This window comes from Protopterus annectens, chromosome 13.part0 (genome assembly GCF_019279795.1).
Source record: "Protopterus annectens isolate FY-2018-M chromosome 13.part0, PAN1.0, whole genome shotgun sequence".
NCBI classification, from domain to species: domain Eukaryota; kingdom Metazoa; phylum Chordata; order Ceratodontiformes; family Protopteridae; genus Protopterus; species Protopterus annectens.
In genome coordinates, this window is record NC_056747.1 from 16,239,762 (window position 1) to 16,259,123 (window position 19,362).

A 19,362-nucleotide genomic window follows, 5' to 3' on the forward strand; every position below is an offset into this window, starting at 1 on the left:
TCATTATCAGGGTAGTGGGTTTGAGCCAGGTTTCTGTAAGGCAGAGTAGATCAAGGGAGTGCATGTCTAGAAGGGCATGCAGATGGTGGGGTAATCTTTCATTATCAGGGATAGTGGGTTTGAGCCAGGTTTCTGTAAGGCAGAGTAGATCAGGGGAGTGCATGTCTAGGAGGGCATGCAGATGGTGGATTTTCTTATTTATACTTCTGACATTTAGGTGGCAGATTAGGAATGATTTGGGGGCATTATGTGATCTTCTTAGGCTGGTAGGAGTACTATTTATGGGGTTAGCGGTAGCTGGTGAGTTTGGGCCTGGGTTAGGGTGGATGTCGCCAATTATGATATTAGGTAATATACTCCTTATGAGTTTGGTGATCTTAGGAGTTGGTAATAGTTCTTAGTCCTTGGGTTTAAGTAAGTAGGATGTATGGGATGGAGAGGTTTTGGAGAAGTGCAGCTGGTGAAGAGTCGGGGTAGCTTTGTTGGCAGGGTGTGTGTTTGGATGCTAGTGGTTGTGATTGATGGATACTGAGAGGTAGGTAGTGGAATTCATATGCGGTGAAGACATATAGTATAAGTGGGGGGTATGAGGTAGTCATATGTTTTAGGATTTTGGGATAAGGTGGGAGTAAGTGGATAAATTGTGGCTGGGGTAGTAGATGGGTTAGCGAAAAAGGGTGGGGTGATAGAGGAGAGTGACATGTTATCAAGGTGGGTGTGTAGAAAGGATAAGTTGTGGTAGGATGCTTGTAATTAATGGGAAGGGCTGACTGGGGGGGTGTGGTTAGGGAAGTATAAGAGAAGTACTGGGGGCGGGTGGCATTTGGGGGTAGGGGATCGGAGTGAGCCCGCAGGGCGAACGGAGCAGGTAGAGCTAGAGAAGGACTGAATTCAGGGAAAACAATCAGTGAAGTGCTGACTGTAAGGCAAGTCTAAAGGGAGATAGTAATCTGTGCAGGTGAGAAAAGTAAGGTAAACAGTGGGGTAAACTGGGACTAGCAGATAAATATGGTAAGAAGTGGGAGTCTGAGAGTTAAATTATCAGAATGGAGAAAGTTATGCAGAGAATAGACCAGGGAATAGGGTGCCGCCTGTGTGTTAGGTAGGGTACACAGGAGTGGTGTAAGGAGGCTTTAAGACTGGAAGCTGTGGAGGTTGGGAGGAGAGAAAGGTTTGGCTGCTGGCTGTCCTGGCTAGGGAGTTTACAATATACACCTAGGCTGATAAAAGAAGTGTATCTTTAATCTTAAACAGTGTATGTTACGTAGTCAGATCACGCCTACATTCTTACCCGTGGGTTCGGAGCCAAACTTCGGCTCTGACTCTGCCATACTCCAGGAAGTCTTCAATTGGCTCGTGGCTAAGAGGTACCCCATGCTGCAATGCACCTATCCCCAGATCTCGTTTGCAGCTCGGACGTGGTGTCGCTCTTGGCCGTGGCTAAGTACAATTTTTCTATTTACATTTCAACTTAGTAGCTCCAAAAGCTATTTTCATAGCTAGTGTGTGTGTTTTGCTTCTGACCGGTTCAGTTCAACCTTTCTTGGTATCCCGTTTCGTTTGGTGTTTACAGGCTAGACCCGTTTCAGTTAGAGGACCTAGTCCTCCCCTGTTTTTTTTTTATGTAGCAGACCTGTTAGCGGGTTCTTTATTGTGACTGCTTTGTTGTGACTGTTTTGTGTTCCCTTGTTTCCTGGGTTAGGCCCGTTTAACTTGGAGGACCTAGTCCTCCCTGTGGTTATCCTGCGGTCTCTAGGCCATTTAAGTTAGAGGCTCTAGTTTCCTGCACTCTGGTTACTGTAGTGAAGGTGTCCCTACTGTTTTCCCGTGTGTGTGTGTGTGTGTGTGCTCTTGTCTTTAACATGTCTACGGATTCTAAAGAGCACAGGCCTTCGGGCTTTAATAAGTGTCAAGTGTAATAACCAGTCGTCTTTGACAGATGGTCTCTGTGTATTGCTTGGGGGCTATTCATCTACAGGAATCCTGCTTGTTCTTCCACGCTTTCAGCCCCCGCGTGCTGCAAGAGAGGAAGAACAAGCTAATATTAAGGTGATTGCTGAAACCTTCCTTTGAAGAGGATTTGGAGAGGTCTTCCAGTTCCAAGTCCTCTCCTTCCAAACCAGACAAAAAGACGGACAAAAAATCCTCTATGAAACTCACTCTGGCTTTGATAGTCTCCTCTGAGCTGCCGGAGAAAATCATTAGAACTACAGTTGCTTTGGCTCCACTGGCTTCGGGGCCGACAGAAGATAGTGCATCGATGATGTTGACATCGGCTCCTGGTTTATTGGTGCCGTTCGGAGCCGGTCTCCAGTTTTTCGACCTGTTTCTCTGACTCGTAGGTCTCCCTCTATAGGGAAATCTAGATCCCCGACCATGTCCTCTAGGACCCTTTCTGATGACTGTCAATAGATTGGTGAGGAAACTGCTGCAGTCATCGGTGCTGGTTAAATTGCTTTTGGCTCAGGCCCAGTCTACTCCGGAGCCCGTCCTCCCTTCATCTTTGGCTGTTCCTCCTTCAGACCTTTCTTCGGAGCCAGAGCTGTCGGTTCTGTCGGACGCCTCAAGGTTGGTTTCTGTAGCCCCTTCTGGCATCTCTGCTCGGACCCTATCTGCACCGTCCACTGGGTCCAGGATTCACAGTTCACCGGTCGGAGCCGAGAGGGAGGTATCTGTTCGATCTTTGGCTCCGAGCCTTCCTCTCAGCGCTTCGGCTCGGGTGAGCGTGGACCTGACATCTGCTTCGGACCTTATTTCCTCTGCTCCGAGGGTGTCATTTGCGGTTAGTCGACCTTCGGAGCTTGGGGGGGGGGGTCCGTTTTCGAGGTCATGAGGAGTGTGCTGGCCAGGTCGTCAGCTGCATCTTATGGCACCGACACTCTTCCCCCATCAGCACCGCTAACAGTATCAGATCACCCTCTATCTAGGGACAGTGGAGACCTAAGGCCTCATGATATCTCCATGAGTGGTCCACAGCTTTCTGAGGCCTCCCCTGATTTTTTACCCGAGGAGCCACCCAGAAAGAGTGTGCAAGAGGAAGCACATCGACTCCCAAGATGAGTCTCATGTCTGACGCAGACCTCGAGGAGTCGGAGGGGTCCCCCGAGTTGTCTTCTGACGATCTCTTTTTCAAATATCTTGGAAATACTGAGACAGAGGCGACTAGCCATCTAAAGCCCCTTCTGAGGAGTCTGTGTTCCTGAAGGCATTTGGGTCCCAACCTTCTGCCTCTTTGGTTTCTCCCCCGTTCGAGCTCTTGGACCTCGTTTGTCGAAAGGTGTGGGAAACTCTAGACACTCTGGAACCGGTCCCTAGGAGATGCAACAAGTTTTTGTCCGCTCCCCCTAATAAAGAATTTCTTACAAAAGGCGTTCCAGTAAGATGCCATGGGTGGTGGCAGCAGCCACCAAGAAGGAACTTGCAGAAACTTCATCTACCTTCCATTCCCCCTAACAAGGAGTCCAGGGCTGTGGACAGGTATGGGAAGCGTGTGTTCTCTTCAGCAGCCTTTACACTGCGGTCGCTGAACTATTTGTCGCATTTTACACGGCTCCAGAGAGATCTCCTAAAGGAGTTGGGAGATTCTCTACAGGGCAACGTTTCTCATGCCGTGGTTCAAAGTCAATGCTCAGATGTCTACCCTAAATTCTATTACCAACTCCTACAGGAGGCTGATCTCTTACACAACCGATGGAGTGAGCAGAGCTGTAGGTTCCGGAGTCTTTCTTAGACACTCCTGGATTCGCCTGTGCAACTTCACGGAGGCTTTCAAGTCTACCTTCACCAACGCGCCCTTTGACGGTTCATCCTTATTTGGAACCAAGGTGAAGAACAATCTCACTAGGTGCGAGCAGGAAGGAAAAACCCTGTCTGCTGTGGGAGTCCATTTTTCCATTCTTCTTGTATACCTTATCCCAAGGGCCAGAAAGGTGGGAAAATGTGGTTCAGAAAATCGCAGAGGTTTTTTCAAGATGCACAGAGTGATTTCCCCCTCCAGAGGTAGAGGAGGGGGTGGAAATTCAGGTAGATGCCACCCTCGAGGCAGAGGAGACCCGTGTAACCAGGGGGACCGCACCAGCACTCCTGAGAAGAGGCCCGACTGTGCGTCTCTGGAGCCGGTCAGGGGTCGCATTTCTCTATACCCAGAAGCCTGGCGAGACATCACCCAAGACGAGTGGGTATTAGAGATTATCTCCAGAGGTCATCATATTCCCCTTCTTTCATATCCCCCTCCAAACAAAAGAATCCCAGATGTTCCACCCAGTCAAAGGGATTCTGCAACCTTAGAAGTTCAAAAGTTGCTGTTAAAAGGAGCCATCCAACCCGTCCCTGCAGACCAAATAGGATAAGGGACTTGTCCAGATTCTTTTTGGTGCTGAACAGAACATGGGACCCGAGACTCATTTTGGATCTCAGCCGTTTGAACCTTCATGTAGAGAAGTCCAAGTTCCGCATGGTCACGTTAAGGTCAGTTCTCCCCTTATTAGGGAAAAATGTGTGGATGTGCTCCATCGACCTCAAGGATGCTTACTACCATATAAAAATGGACAGGGCATCCAGAAGTCACCTATGCTTCCACCTAGGAGCCAGTCATTTTCAGTTTTGTGTTCTGCCTTTTGGTCTCACCACAGTCCCCAGGGTGTTAAAATGCATGGCAGTGGTAACTGCTCACTTCAGACGTCAGGGATTTCAAGTGTTTCCATACCTGGATGACCGGCTCCTGTCTGCCACCACTTGGCATCTACTGCTACAGACCAGGGACGCCACTATTGCACTGTGCCAAAGTCTGGGAATTACTTTGAATTGGGAAAAGTATGCATTGTTGCCCTCGCAGCGTGTTAGCCTTCATCGGCGCCGAATTAAACACTGTGCTCATGAGGGCTTTCCTGCCAGAAGAGCAAATTCAGGTTTTACAGCAGCAGGTCTACGCTTTACTGCCACTGAAGAAGGTCAAGGCAAAGGTGGTTCTCAAGTTGTTAGGGACCATGGCTGCCACGATTATTCTAGTTCCTCTTGCAAGACTACACACGAGGCTTCTTCAGCGGCTAATTTTTGCCCAGTGGTCTCTTCAGCATCTCCCGCTCTCCCATCTTATTGTAATAACCGACGGGTGCAAGCAGGATCTGCGCTGGTGGCTTCAGACCAGCAATCTCAACGCGGGTATGCCTTTCATTCTTCCTTCGATTGCCACTGTGACAACGGATGCCTCCCAGATTGGGTGGGGGGGTGGCATTATCTCGGCAGGACAGTCCAAGGCACGTGGCAGGAACACTAGATCCATTTGCATGTCTTAGAGATGAGAGCGGTACTATTAGTATTGCAAGTACTTTAAAGCTTTCTTCCTCATGGGACAATTGCAGTCCACTCAGTCAACATGTCAGTGGTCTGGTATTTGAACAAACAGGGAGGAACCGGGTCGTATCCCCTTTGCAGAGATGCACTTAGTGTGGCAGCGGGCAGCATCTTCTCAGCGCTTTCTACCGGCAACGCACATACTGAGGAAGTCCAACGTGATTGCCGACGGACTGAGCAGAGCTATTCTGATGCCTCACGAGTGATCCCTGAGCGAACAAGTGGAAGAACGGATTTTCTGCAGATGAGATCAGCCTTGCTGTGATCCATTTGCCAGCCCCCTCAATGCCAAATACAGCAGCTTTTTCACCCTTATTCCCCCGAAAGGGGAGGCACCCAGGGACGCTGTAGTTCACAATTGGCCCTCCGGTCTTCTCTATGCCTTCCCTCCAATTCCCCTGGTAACTAAAGTTATTAAGAAAGCACAGTCCTTGGGAAGCAAAATGATACGGATTGCACCACACTGGCCTCGTCAGATCTGGTTTCCTTTTCTTCACCCTTATCTGATGGACAATCTGTGGATTCTGGACCCACAGCCAGATCTGTTGACTCGTATGTCAGGGCAGTACTACCCCTCCATTCAGACCCTCAGGTTGACAGCATGGCTGCTCCAATTCTGTCCCTAGTCAGGCTTCATGATTTTTCACCGGAGGTGATTCATATTCTGTCTTCCTCCCACAAGCCTTCTACTAGGAAGATTTAGTCCATTAAGTGGAAGAGATTCTCCATTTCGGCTCATGAAAGGCAGATTGCTCCCTATACAGCTCCCATCTCATCAGTTTGAGTTTCTTTCTCAACTGTTTAGCCAGGGATCAGCTGTGGCAACTATCAAAGTGTAGTTGACAGCCATTTCTACTTTTCATGTTGCTATTGAACCCAATCTAATGGCGCTGTGACTTTGTAGGGCTTTTCTAAAAGGGCTATGCTACTTCAACTTCCAATCTTTGATCCTGTAATTCCATTGGACCTTAATTTTGTGTTACAGCAGTGTACCTCGCCTCCTTTTGAGCCCGCGGCAACCTGTGACATTAAATTTTTGTCTTGGAAGATGGTCTTTTTGATAGCCATCACTTCGGCTAGGCGAGACTCTGAACTCCAAGCTTTATCGGTTCGCCCCCTTACTTGGTATTTCACAAGGACAGGGTTTCGCTAAGACCTAATCCTTCCTTTATGGCTGAGGTTGCTTCGGTGGTCAACCTCAGCCAGTCCATCGAGCTGCCTGTTTGTCCCTGAATTCTCTAACCAGGCAGAATTTGTCTCATCAGCTAGATGCCCACAGACCATTGCGTTTCTATTTACATAGAACAAAAGACATTAGGAAATCTGATCAACTCTGTCTCGTTTTCAGACCGTAGACTCGGGACTTCAGTATCTAAAGTAACTCTGTCCAGATGGATTTCTAGTTGCATTTCTTTCATCTATACTTCAAATGGCAAGGAATTACCCTTTAAAGTAAAGGCTTATTCTACACGTTCGGTGTCTACTTCTACTGCCTTTCAGGCTAGGATGTATATGGATATTTGTGTAGCAGCTACTTGGGCATCTCCTCACACCTTTATCGGTCACTACAAATTGGATCTGATGTCAACAGGCAGATCCCCCTTTGGTTCCACAGTGCTCAGGAGTATTTTCCAGTGAGCCGCCCAAGGTCTAGGTGCTAGGGACGCTGTCCCACAGGTAAGAATGTAGGCGAGATTGGACTACATAACATCAAGAAGTTATGTACTCACCATAACATACGATGTATGTAGTCCATTTCACCTTACATTCTTACTAACCCACCCTACCCCCTCCTGGAGGACCTAGAGGTCGAGTCTCTGTTTGCAGCACTCCTCCTTGATGTGTTGAGTTGGTTCTTCCTCTCAGCATGTTTGTGTGTGTGTATGTATGTGAGCTTGTAGCAAACAAGATCTGGGGATAGGCATGTTGCAGCATGGGATACCTCTTAGCCACGAGCCAGTTGAAGACTTCGAGTTAGAGTATGGCTGAGGTTTGGCTCCGAACTCACGGGTAAGAATGTGAGGCGAGATGGACTGCATATATCGAACGTTATGGTGAGTACATAATGTCTTGGTATACAACATACTTGGGTCCTTCAGGGGAATGATGTCCAGAGAGGTTTGGCTATGTTCCTTAGTGTGGGAACATAGCCCAACATATTACCAACATAATAAAATTCCTCTACCAAGCAAGGTCAAAGCACACTCAACCAGGTCAATGGCAACTTCTGTGGCGCTTCATTCAAGGGCTTCTGTGGATGGTATCTGTGTAGCTGCAACCTGGTCTACCCCCCCCCCCCCGTACCTTTATTACTCATTACAAATTGGATCTGATGTCCAGGGGAAGATCATCCTTTGGTTCAGTGGTACTCTGGAACATTCTTCCATAAGGGCCTCCTAGGACATAAAATAGCTAGGGACTCTGTCCCATGAGTAAGGAATTAATGAAGATAAGCAACCTCCGATAAAGAAGTTATGTTCTTACCATAACGTTCCATCTGTGTTTATCTTCATTCATTCAGTACGTCCAACCCACCATCCCTCTCCAGAGGCTCCTGGAGGATGGGATTGGGTCTTAATCCTGCTTTAGGGTTTCTGCTCAGAAAAAAACTCTGCTTTCCTTATCACAGGCAAACTCGATCTTAGGTAGCAGGGCGAGGGGCACTATCGGTAAAAGCATAACTCGAGAGATTTTTGGCTGGCACGAGCTTGTTATAAGACCAACTCTGTTCCGAGGACAGAACCGAAATCCATCAGTAATGAATGAAGATAACACAGAAGGAACGTTATGGTAAGAAAACTGTTTTCCCATCTACATGGAAGCCGCATTACTTCTTGAGCTTGAAAGAGTACACTGATGGTGTCAAGAAATGTTGCTGTTAAGATGTATGGCATTTTTGTATCCTCTACTTTATTTTTTGTTCTGTTTTCAGGATTTACTGGACTATGAAGTGGACAGTGATGAAGAGTGGGAAGAGGAAGAACCTGGGGAGTCCTTATCTCATAGTGAAGGAGTGAGTATTACAGTTTGCTCTCTGCTTTGAATTTGTGTGCTAGAGTACCACAAGTTGGTCACAGTGACAAATGATGTGTAATAGTTAAGAGCTAATAAGCAGCTTTTTTTTCTTCTAGGATGATGAAGAGGAAGGAGGTGATGATGAAGATGAGGATGATGGATTTTTCGTTCCTCATGGATATCTTTCTGATGGAGAAGGTGCTACTGATGAGGTAAGAAAGGAAACGACATAAGGAAGACCACCCCCCACTCAAGTCTGATTTTTCAAGGAATCTGCCTCAAGCTGTTGGGATAGATGCATTAGTGTGTGAAAAGTGACATCTTTTGGGGGGTGTACTTTTAGATCTTAACGAGAAGGTAATGCAAGTCCTACCACTACTTCATAGTAAAACTGGAGTGACGCTTGTGTTCACTAACATCCCCTAGTGTTATAAAGTGAGCACTTTTCCTCTCGTTTTCATTTCATCTTTATAAAGTGAGCACTTTTCCTCTCGTTTTCGTTTCGTCTTTATAAAGTGAGCACTTTTCCTCCCGTTTTCGTTTCGTCTTTATAAAGTGAGCACTTTTCCTCTCGTTTTCGTTTCGTCTTTATAAAGTGAGCACTTTTCCTCTCGTTTTCATTTTGTCTTTATAAAGTGAGCACTTTTCCTCTCGTTTTCGTTTCGTCTTTATAAAGTGAGCACTTTTCCTCTCGTTTTCGTTTCGTCTTTATAAAGTGAGCACTTTTCCTCTCGTTTTCGTTTTGTTTTTAGGCTTTTACTATTTTTATTGTAGTTTTATTTTCAGCGCCTATAAACTTTGATCTCTGTTTGTCACAGTCTGAATGCTGAAATGATTACTGCAGTTCTGTTTTTAAAGATCATACAAATGTTAGCCAAATTAGTTAACTGCTTCACTAGTCAAGCCAGTTTTTGTAAGCTAAAGACCCTCCCTCTGCAGTAGTGTAGCATCAGAAAAGACAGGAAATTGATATTGCTCACGTTAGTTATCCTTTGATACCCATGCCATGACATTTGAGAAAAGGGTCATCACTTTAGCAACTTTTATGTGATATAGCAAATTTAGTTAAACATAATTGCTTCTTGACAGTGGTAGGCATGAGCCTTGTCACATTTCAATGAATTAGAATTTCTAGCTGTGCCTAATTCCCAATTTCTAGAAGGGTCTAATCACCTATAAGAATAAAAAGTTCCATTGTTAAAACTCCTGTTTCTTTTCTAGTTCTTGGGTCCTTCTAGACTTTCCCAGTTCGGATTTTGTTTTTCTTCACAAGATAGATATTGGTGGAGCTTATGCTTGAGACCATATGCAGCTCAAAAAAAAGAGCTTTTGTCCAGGTTCCTCATGCTGTTGTAAGGGGTAGTTAAGAAATGTATTGCATCTCTTCATTGTGAAGATTTTGTAACGTCAGAAATAACCAGTGCAAGCTAACAAGTGAGTTACATAAGGATTATTGTAATAAAAACTTAAAAGGCAAAGTTAAAAAGTGAAGGAACAAAAATGGTCATTTCAAATTGCAGGTCAGGCAGGTCACAGTGCACAGGCAGTAATTTGGGATGTAGGTACAGTAAGTACTGGTGTGCTAAACAAAAATTTAAATGTCTAAAGAAAGGTCCCAGTCCGAAGACTTTAGCTTCACTTGGACATGTACGACTATGATGAAGCATCTCATCTGAGGCTGCAGCTTCAGAATTTTACGTTAATTTATGAATTTCGCATAGATTTCCAGTACTAGTACAGGAGCTGCATTTTCATACGAAGAGAACTCCATTCCTGGTGTTCCTAGTGTACTAGTACAGGAACTGCATTTCCATAGGAAGAGAAGTTCATTAACTCCATTCCTGGTGTTCCTTCTCATTTTAATCTCCTTTAAGTGCCACCTGCTCAAACCTTCCATCCATATGCTTTAAAATACTACCTCACCTCAAATGTCATCAACCCTCCCTAAAATTCAGCAGACCAGTCACAAAACTCTTGCAGTCCTTTCTCTACATTACCTCTAAATTGTCTCACTCTGGGGATATTCATCCCAACCCTGGACCAATGCTACTGCAGACCCACCCCCCTGCAGATTCCCAGTAGTCTAAATCAACTTCCTAGGAAAACTACTGACATACTGTTTCTAAACATAAACTGTAGAAGTATCCCCAACAAAATCCATGACCTGCACGCCTGTTTTTCTCTATACCTGCTAGACATGACTTTGCTAAAGCCACATTTCAATGACAATGAAATTATTCCCCCAGGATGCAATATACTAAGGAAGAATAGGACAAAAAAAGGTGGTGGCATTGCTATGTTAAAGAACCATCTCTCAGTGCAAATGCCAAGTATACAATATCCCTCTGTTGACGATGCAGAAATAGTGCTCACCCAACTGCAACTCAACTCCAAAAAAATCAACATAATTGGATGCTATATACCTCCTGGCAAGAGTATACCCACTCTAGAAAATCTGCTCCATTGGTCCTGTTTATCTCTCCAAACTGAAACCATCATTCTGGGTAATTTTAATATAGATTAGCTATCCTGTAACTCTTCCACCCCAACAAATCATATTAATCTCCATGGCTTTTATCCAAGCCATCCAAACTCCAGCATGAATTGACAAGACAACTAACAAGGAATCAATCCTTGACTGGAATCTAACTAACAAACCTAGCCACCCCTCTCTTGCAAGTTGCTTCCCCGATGGTCTAAGCGACCATCTGCCAACCTTCCTTCTACGACAATGCAGCCATAATCCCAAAGGTATAGTATCATTTTATTAGAAAGAAAAAACTTTAACCCCATCGATTAGACAGTAGAAGTAAAACATTGCAATTGGGCACCCCTGAAATACCTGGAATTAAATGAGGCAGTTTAACAGCTTTTTAAATGTATTAGATCTTCATGCCCCTCCTAGAACCATAAGAGCCAGTTCTAATCCCACTCCATAGCTTACCAAAGAAACCAGAGCCCTCCTCAAAGCTAGAGATTAAGCATGGGATGACTGGAAAACTGTTAAGTCCCCAGCTGCAAAACACAAATATCAGGAGCTTAGGAATAAAGCTAAGAAACTAGTAAAACTTGACAATTACTACTCCAGTCTTCAAATTAAGCTGCAAAATAGCCCTCAAAAAGTTTGGGCAGCCATTAAATTACTACCAGGCAAAACTGGTACCCCCCTCCCACCTTAGTAAACTGTGACAGCATTCCCACTCGATTTAATAAATTATTTACTGAAACAATACTGACCGTAGCCAACCAACAAAAAAATCAACACACACACCCTTCCTCTGAAGACAACACTACTCCCATAAGGAATATCTCCTTCAAATTCCAGTCAGTCTCTATAGATGAGATAAAAAAGTACTCAGCAAAACTTAAACCCACTACTCTGGCTGCTGACCAATTACCAGAGGAATTCCTAAAAATTGCTGCCGATGCAGTGGCTTTACCCTATAGCCATTCTAGTTAACAGATCCCTCTCAAGCCACTGTCCTAGAGATATGGAAAATATCTCAGTAATCCCCCTACATAAAGGAGGTAACACCACAGAGCTTATGAACTACCAACCTATAGCAATTCTGTCCCCTCTAGCAAAAATTCTTAAAGTTCATACACTTCCAAATGATTCACTACTTGCATACACACAGGCTCTTATCAAACACCCAGCACGGCTTCCGACACTTCCATAGTACCACCACTGCCTTACTGTCCTTCTCCAAATCAGTAAACTCTTATAGAAATGCTGGTAAATTTGTTTCTGCCACTTTTCTTGACCTCTCAAAGGCCTTAGATATGGTTAGACATGACATTATCAAAGAACTGTCCGAATTAGGACTCTCTTCCCGCCATAGCCTGCTTCCAGAGCTATTTAGCTGGCTGTCAGCAAGCAGTCTTGTGGAAACAATAACTCTTCCCCCCTTCTCCCAAGTTAATCTTGGTTTTTCCCAGGGTTCTATTTTAGGCCTTCTGCTGTTCACCGTCTCTACCAATAAGCTTCATTCCTCCACTCCCAAAGCATCTGTCATCTAAAACACTGATGATTCTACATGTGCAGCTTCCACACTACAGGAGCTTCACACATTAACCCAGGAATCTTTCCTCTCTATAGAAACATGGCTATCCAATATCTAACTCATGCTAAACCCTGATAAAACCAAAGTACTACTCTTTAAACCCATTAGGGCCACCTAATAAACTTCTACCTTTAATATCTCTCCCACAGAGCACACCAAACTCCTGGCCATTGAGATTGATAACCGTCTAAGATTTGATATTCATATTTTTCAGACCATCAAAGTTCACAAAAAACTAGGTACCCTCTATAAGAAAGACAATTCCTTGCCCAACAACTGTATCTGTCACTCACCTTATTTCTACCCTCTTCTATGCCTCACCTATTCTCACCAACCTTAGAAATGCAGACCTAGCTAAGCTTGACTCTTGCTATGACGAAATAGATTTGCCTCTGACTCCCCGTTTAGATCTCACCACTGCTCATCCTTGAAGGTGCTCCAACTGGCTGGAGTTTCAACTCCTGCATTACAACCAACTCTCTCTGGCCCATAAAATGTTAGATCAACCAAAAAAAATCCTGCATTGCAAAGCCTACTTCACTCCACACCAATAGCAGAACTCTTTGCTCCAGTAACAAACTTATTCACACAGTAACTAAGTCAAGTAATACAGCAGGTGATACCCTCTTTTTTAAATATGTATCCAAACTATGGAATGCTCTACCCTATAACATAACTACTATGACATCCTTCATACAGTTCAAAAAAAGCATTAAAACTGCATCTCACTAATTGGCTGTGCTCTTCACCAGGCTAGAACCTCCACTATGTTATACCCAACACCACCTTAACTGTCTCACACCTAAAGAGGAACAGATAGGTCTATATTCTCTATGTAGAAATGCATGCAATATAATAAGGTAGATTGTTATGGTTTAGACCCCAATAACCTTTAAGATGTTAGTTTACACATGACTCCCTCCAGCAATGATTGAGGTCATTGTATGTATCTCTTTAGACTAATGAAACTATTGCTGTAAGATTTCTCTGTTTTCACTAACTGTGACTGCTGTGTATGAATATATTACTATTAAGACTCGCTGCATTTTGTATCTAAATAAACTTTGTAGTTTTTTTGTTGCATGTTGTTCATATGTGTGGATCTTTTCTCCCCTGGCCTCCACTGAAAATGGAGCTGTGTCCAGTGGACTATCCCAGGTAACAAATGTAAAATAAATACGTTTGGGAGAGAAGATTCTCTCAGTCTTAGTAGCTCAACAGTTAGCACATATGACCTTGATGCAGAAAGCTGTGGATTCTGCTACCACATCAGGTAGTTTAGACTAATGTTCCAATACTGGCACTTCAGTGCAACCTAATGGAATGCTATGCTCCCAAATATGCTGCTTTTCAGATGAGGCATTAAACCAAGGTCCCATTTGCCTGAGTTGCTGATAGCTCAAGCAGATATAAAAGACCCCCACTGCGCTTACTGAAAGACTAAGAAATGTTCCCCTCTGTCCTTTCAAATCTCTCCTAGTTAGTACGAATACCACCGCTGGTTTTCCCTGAAACGAGGCAATAACGTCTTCTGACAAAAAATCTGGACAAAGCCAAAAATAATGGGTGGATAGAGCCCTCAAAATTGGGCCGAATTTTGCTGTTATAAACGTAGAGGGTTGCTAGAATAAAATTTTGTTACCATGCATATGTTCATCGTGTTACCCTGCTGCAGTCATCACACTTGGGTTATCCTGTCGTCAGGCGGTCCCACAGTCTGCCTGAATTCCAAAGTCTTGGCCCAGCGTCGGTTGCTGTCGCTTCTTCCCTGACGTCAGTGCACCAGGGGTATATAGGAGGCATCCAACGCCATTTTCTTCAGTCTTTCTTGCCGCGCGGTGCCCGAAGCAGAAGCAGTTCGCAAGTGCCGGTCGGCCGACTCCTGAGATTTTCGAAGTCGAATTTCAGAATGAAGTCTTCAGTAAAGCCAAGTACCTCGCTGGGGAAACTTTTCTTGCCTCAGACCAATGTCAGAAAAAGTTAACAATTTTATTTCTTGTGGGAAGCAAATACCTCATAAGGATTTTCATTCTTATTGTATACCTTGCCTAGGCCTAGACCACAACGTCACTGGTTGGCGGTTTTGTGCTAGGTTCAATAAGCGAACTATAAAGCGAAGCTTTGATTTCGCACAACACTACTTGGGTAGAAAATTTAATTACACTATGCCGTTGGAGCAACCGACTACTGGCATGCACAAAAAACGCAAAGATAAGGACAGGCAGCCTAGATCCAAGCTACCGCAGAATTGGAACCCCAGACCGCTTTGGACTCTCTGGCGGAGAGTTCTAGGCCGACGCCGCCATTTTCTTTAGGCCCTACCGACGACATTGCAGAAGGAGAAGCCGGTGTTGCAGAAACTCCTTCAGTTTCTGAAGGTGTCTTCAGACCGACGCTCACCATAAAACCGTATCCTAAGCTTAAGACTCCTCTAAAACCAAAAAAGACTGCACTTCAGTCTCCAGTTAAAGGCCCCATGCCTAAGAAACAGATGCTTAAAATGGCTGAAGATTTGATCTCTTTTTATCAGGGGTTCCCAACCCGCACCCGACAAAAGGCCTAGACAAGAGGCAGATTATGCCTCCTCTGATCAAGTATCTATTTCCTCAGGCTCCTCTGAGGAACAAGATTACTCCTTTCCCCCTTATGAAGATTCTGATGCTGAGGATTCCATTCCCTCAGCTTCTCCCCCTGAAGACTATTCCTTTGGGGAAACCTTACACACCATGAGGAAACATTTCCACTGGGAAGGTCAGGACTACTCGGACTCAAAGAAAAAGCTCAGAGAGTTTCTTTTACTCCCCCAGCACAGACCACTTGCTATCCCCCCAGTTTTAGACATTGTGGATGATGTTTACTTAGAATCTAGTCTAAATCCAGATTCTCTGCCTCCTGCTCCAGCCAAAACAGATAGATACTATAGAGTGCCTGACTCGCACAAATTCCTTTACAAAAGCCCTGTTGCTGACCCAGAGACATCTCCCAGGATCCCAAAGGGGCTAAGGCTTCTATGGCTAAAAATCCGGTACCCTCTGAAAGGGACCCCAGAGCACAAGATAGGTGGGGGAAGAAGGTTTACACATCAGCCACTCTAGCTATGAGAGCACTAAATTGCCAATTTCACATGCTTAAATACCAGCAATTCCTAATGTCTCAAATAAAACAAAAGATGAGCACACATCCTCAACAGTCTGAATTGAAAGAAATGCAGGATCTGTTGCATAGAGCTGAACAGGTGGGCAAACGTACTTTACAATGTGGAATTGATTCCTTGGAAGCATCCTGTAGAGCAGCTGTTACTGGGTCTGTTACACGTAGGCATGCTTGGTTAAAGGAACAAACTCTGCCTGATCATGTTAAAGCAAAGTTACTAGATGCTCCCTTACAGCAGGATGTCCTATTTGGGGTTAAAGCAGAGGAAGTCTTAAAGAAAATGAAGGATAAGGCAAAATCTATGCAGACGGTCAAAGATTTCTTACAGGTTCAGCCCCCACGCTTCAGCAGAAACTGGCCAACAAAAAATTGGTCCTTTCCAGCTACTGACAGACCACAGAGGGGTAAATACAGACGCCCAAGAGGCAGAGGACAAGCACAAACCCATTACAAACCTCGACAATGGGGCACTGCAACACAGAAGGGAGGAGAAGACAGGTCCCAAACTTACTAGAAGGCAAACACAATGACTTACACCTCAATTTGCCAAGCAAAACTCTCTTGGCAGCTCCCTTGGGAGGAAGATTAGCACTTTTTACAGACAACTGGCGCATCATCACAAAGGACAAATTGGTCCTAGACATAATTTTACGAGGATACAGATTCCATTTCCACACCTTGCCAACGATAAGAGGAATGCCAAACCTGCTACAAAATCAATGGGCAGAGGCACAAAAACAAATTACAGGTCTCCTGGACATGAGAGCCATTCAACTGGTACCTACTCGAGAGCAAGGCCAAGGGTTTTACTCAAGGCTCTTTCTCGTCCCCAGAAAGGACAATGCTTGGAGACGCATTCTGGACCTTTCAATTCTAAACACCTTCTTACAAGTACCCAAATTCAAGATGCTTACACTACAGCAGCTTCTTTCCATGTTGGGCAAGAAAGCATGGCTAGTAACGTTGGACCTCAAGGGGGCATACCTGCATGTCCCTATCAGACAAAATTGCAGAAGATACCTCCGTTTCATTGCAGGTTCAACCCATTACCAATTCTTTGCACTGCCCTTTGGCTTATCCACTGCGCCCAGGGTCTTCACAAAATGTCTGGCACCAGTAATTGCATACTGCAGACAGAGGAATTCAAATATACCCATACCTGGACGACTGCCTCATCCAAGCAGAAAGCAAGGACATTCTCTTACATCACCTGGCTTTTGTAAAACACCCAAGTTACCTAGGGTACACAGTAAATGAAAAGAAATCAAAACTAGTACCCTCACAAAATGACATTCCTGGGTGCCAGCTTGAATACAACTGACGCCAGACAAACGACTACAACTGATTCAATACTTCAAAACAATGGCAACAAAGACCCAACTCCCTGCAAGAAAAATTCTGCAGGCCTTGGGCTTCATGGCATCTTGCATACTACTAATACCATTTGAAAAACTGCATATGAGGAAATTACAGTGGTACCTAAAAAGCGTATGGACTCAACACCGCCACAGCTTGGACACAATGATATCTCTCATTCCCTGCCTTCAACAAGAGTTTCTGTGGTGGTCACAGGTATGTCACCTCAACAAGGGTCAGCCTTTCACCTTGCCCCCAGCCAGGCAAGTTATGACAACAGATGCATCGGACTATGCCTGGGGGGGCACACATGGCAGGACGGTGCGTTCAAGGCATATGGACTGCAGATCAAAGGAATCTGCACATCAATCAAAAAGAAAGGCTAGCTGTACAGAAAGCCCTGACCGGCCTTCAAGGACCTCTTACATCCAGGACAGCTTTCAATAAGGACGGACAACACCACAGTAATGTGGCACATAAACAAGGGGGTACACACTCCTACCCTCTATGCAGGTAAGCAGTGACCTTGTGGAGCACAGCACTGGCTTACCAAGTTCAGCTACAAGCTCAATTCCTGCCAGGAAAAAAGAACACATTGGCAGACGACCTAAGCAGAAACATCATGGATCCCCACGAGTGGAAACTGGATCCACAAGTATTTGCAATGATAACTCAAAAATGGGGGCACCCAGATGTAGACCTGTTTGCCAGCCCCCAAAACTATCAGCTAACAAAATTTTGTACAAGGACATTTCACCATCAAGTTTGGAAAGTGGACACACTCTCATTCAGTTGGAAAATTGCCCCTTCTCACAAAGGTGCTGCTGAAAGTCAGGATGGAGAGACCCAGGATGATACTCATAGCCCCAGACTGGCCACGCCAGCATTGGTACCTACTGCTAAGGGATATGACCCAGGGCCCACCTTGGATTTTACCACAAATTACTCATTTGCTCACACAGCAAGACGGTCAGATTCTACACAGCCAGCTCAAAACCTTAAATTTGGCTGCATGGCAAATCACCTAAGCAACCAACCAGCTCCTCTTCCTCAAGCTGTTATGGATGTTATTCTGGAAGCCAGGAGGCCCAGCACCAGGAAGGCCTACTCGGATAAATGGAAAAGGTTTTGCGCCTGGAACCAAGCTAAAGGCCCAAATACCCTTGAGCCGGACATACCTCAGATTCTGCAATATTTAACTGAGATGTTACACAAAGGACTTTTTTTCATCTATTAAAATCCACGCCTCCGCTATTTCAGCCCACTACAACACGGATCCTCCCTTATTTTCACATCCGCTTCTAAGGCAGTTTCTCAGAGGGGCCAAAAACATTAGGCCCCCAGGAGAGCACCTACACCAACCTGGGACCTCAATTTTATTCTGGAAAAAAGTACGCCACCTCCTTTTGAACCAGCTTTCTCAGCTGACTTAGTTTATATCATGGAAGACTGCCCTACTGCTAGCAATAGCTTCAGCCAGAAGAGTCTCAGAGCTTCAGGCACTAATGGCAGTAGAGCCTTTCCTCATTTTTCATCAAGACAGAGTTTCTCTATGAACTAACCCCTCCTTTATGCCTAAGGTGGTATCCAGTGTGGCTCTAAATCAAAACCATCCATTTACTCACCTTCTTTCCAAATCCACAGAACAAAGGAGAAAGACTGCTGCACTCCTTGGATATTCACAGGTAACTACGTTACTACTTGGATAAAACTAAGGTTTTCATTAAATCTGACAAGCTCTTTGTATCCTATGCTGCAGCTTCACAAGGAAAGGCTATATCAAAACAGACCATTTCCAAATGGATAGGACATTGCATTCGTTTTTGCTACACCCACCATGGAAAACCAGTTCCAGCTAGCATAAGACCCCACTCTACCAGGGCAGCAGCTACATCTACAGCCTTCATCAGGGGGGTGCCAACCAAGGATATTTAGGAAGCTGCAACTATACACACCTTCACCAAGTGCTATCACTTACCACTTTACTCTAAGACTAGAGCTGGCTTCACCACTGCAGTTCTGCAGGGCTTTCTAGCCTCCTCTAACCCTGTTTGACTCCGCCTCCCATCCTTAACTTTGGGATTCTACCCAAGTGTGATGACTGCAGCAGGGTAACACAATGAACATAGTGCAGTTTTGTACCTACCATAAATGTAGATGTTAGAGTGTACACCCTGCTGCAGTCCAGGTTACCCTCCCTCCATCCCCTCTGACCTAACTAAAGCCTTTCAATACCTTAAAATCTGATACAACCTTTGTGGTGTATTTGCTTGTAGCTGGAGGGATGTTTTGTTTGTGCTAAACTTTTATTATTGGTACTCTCTACTGACCACCATTTTGGGGGGGGCACCTGACATCTGGGGCAAGAACTGAAGAAAATGGCGTCGGATGCCTCCTATATACCCCTGGTGCACTGACGTCC

At 44.9% G+C, this 19,362-nt stretch overlaps 1 protein-coding gene across 3 annotated transcripts in view; it reads left to right on the plus strand.

Moving 5' to 3' along the window:
* The window catches only part of CHAF1A (chromatin assembly factor 1 subunit A), a 1,619,257-nt gene that overhangs the window by 1,268,372 nt on the left and 331,523 nt on the right, over positions 1-19,362 (plus strand). For all 3 annotated transcript variants that reach the window (XM_044090585.1, XM_044090587.1, XM_044090586.1), the window contains 2 exons: positions 8,285-8,365; positions 8,484-8,579. In XM_044090585.1, the coding sequence (XP_043946520.1) occupies positions 8,285-8,365; positions 8,484-8,579 (177 nt within the window). The remainder of the gene's footprint in view (positions 1-8,284; positions 8,366-8,483; positions 8,580-19,362) is intronic.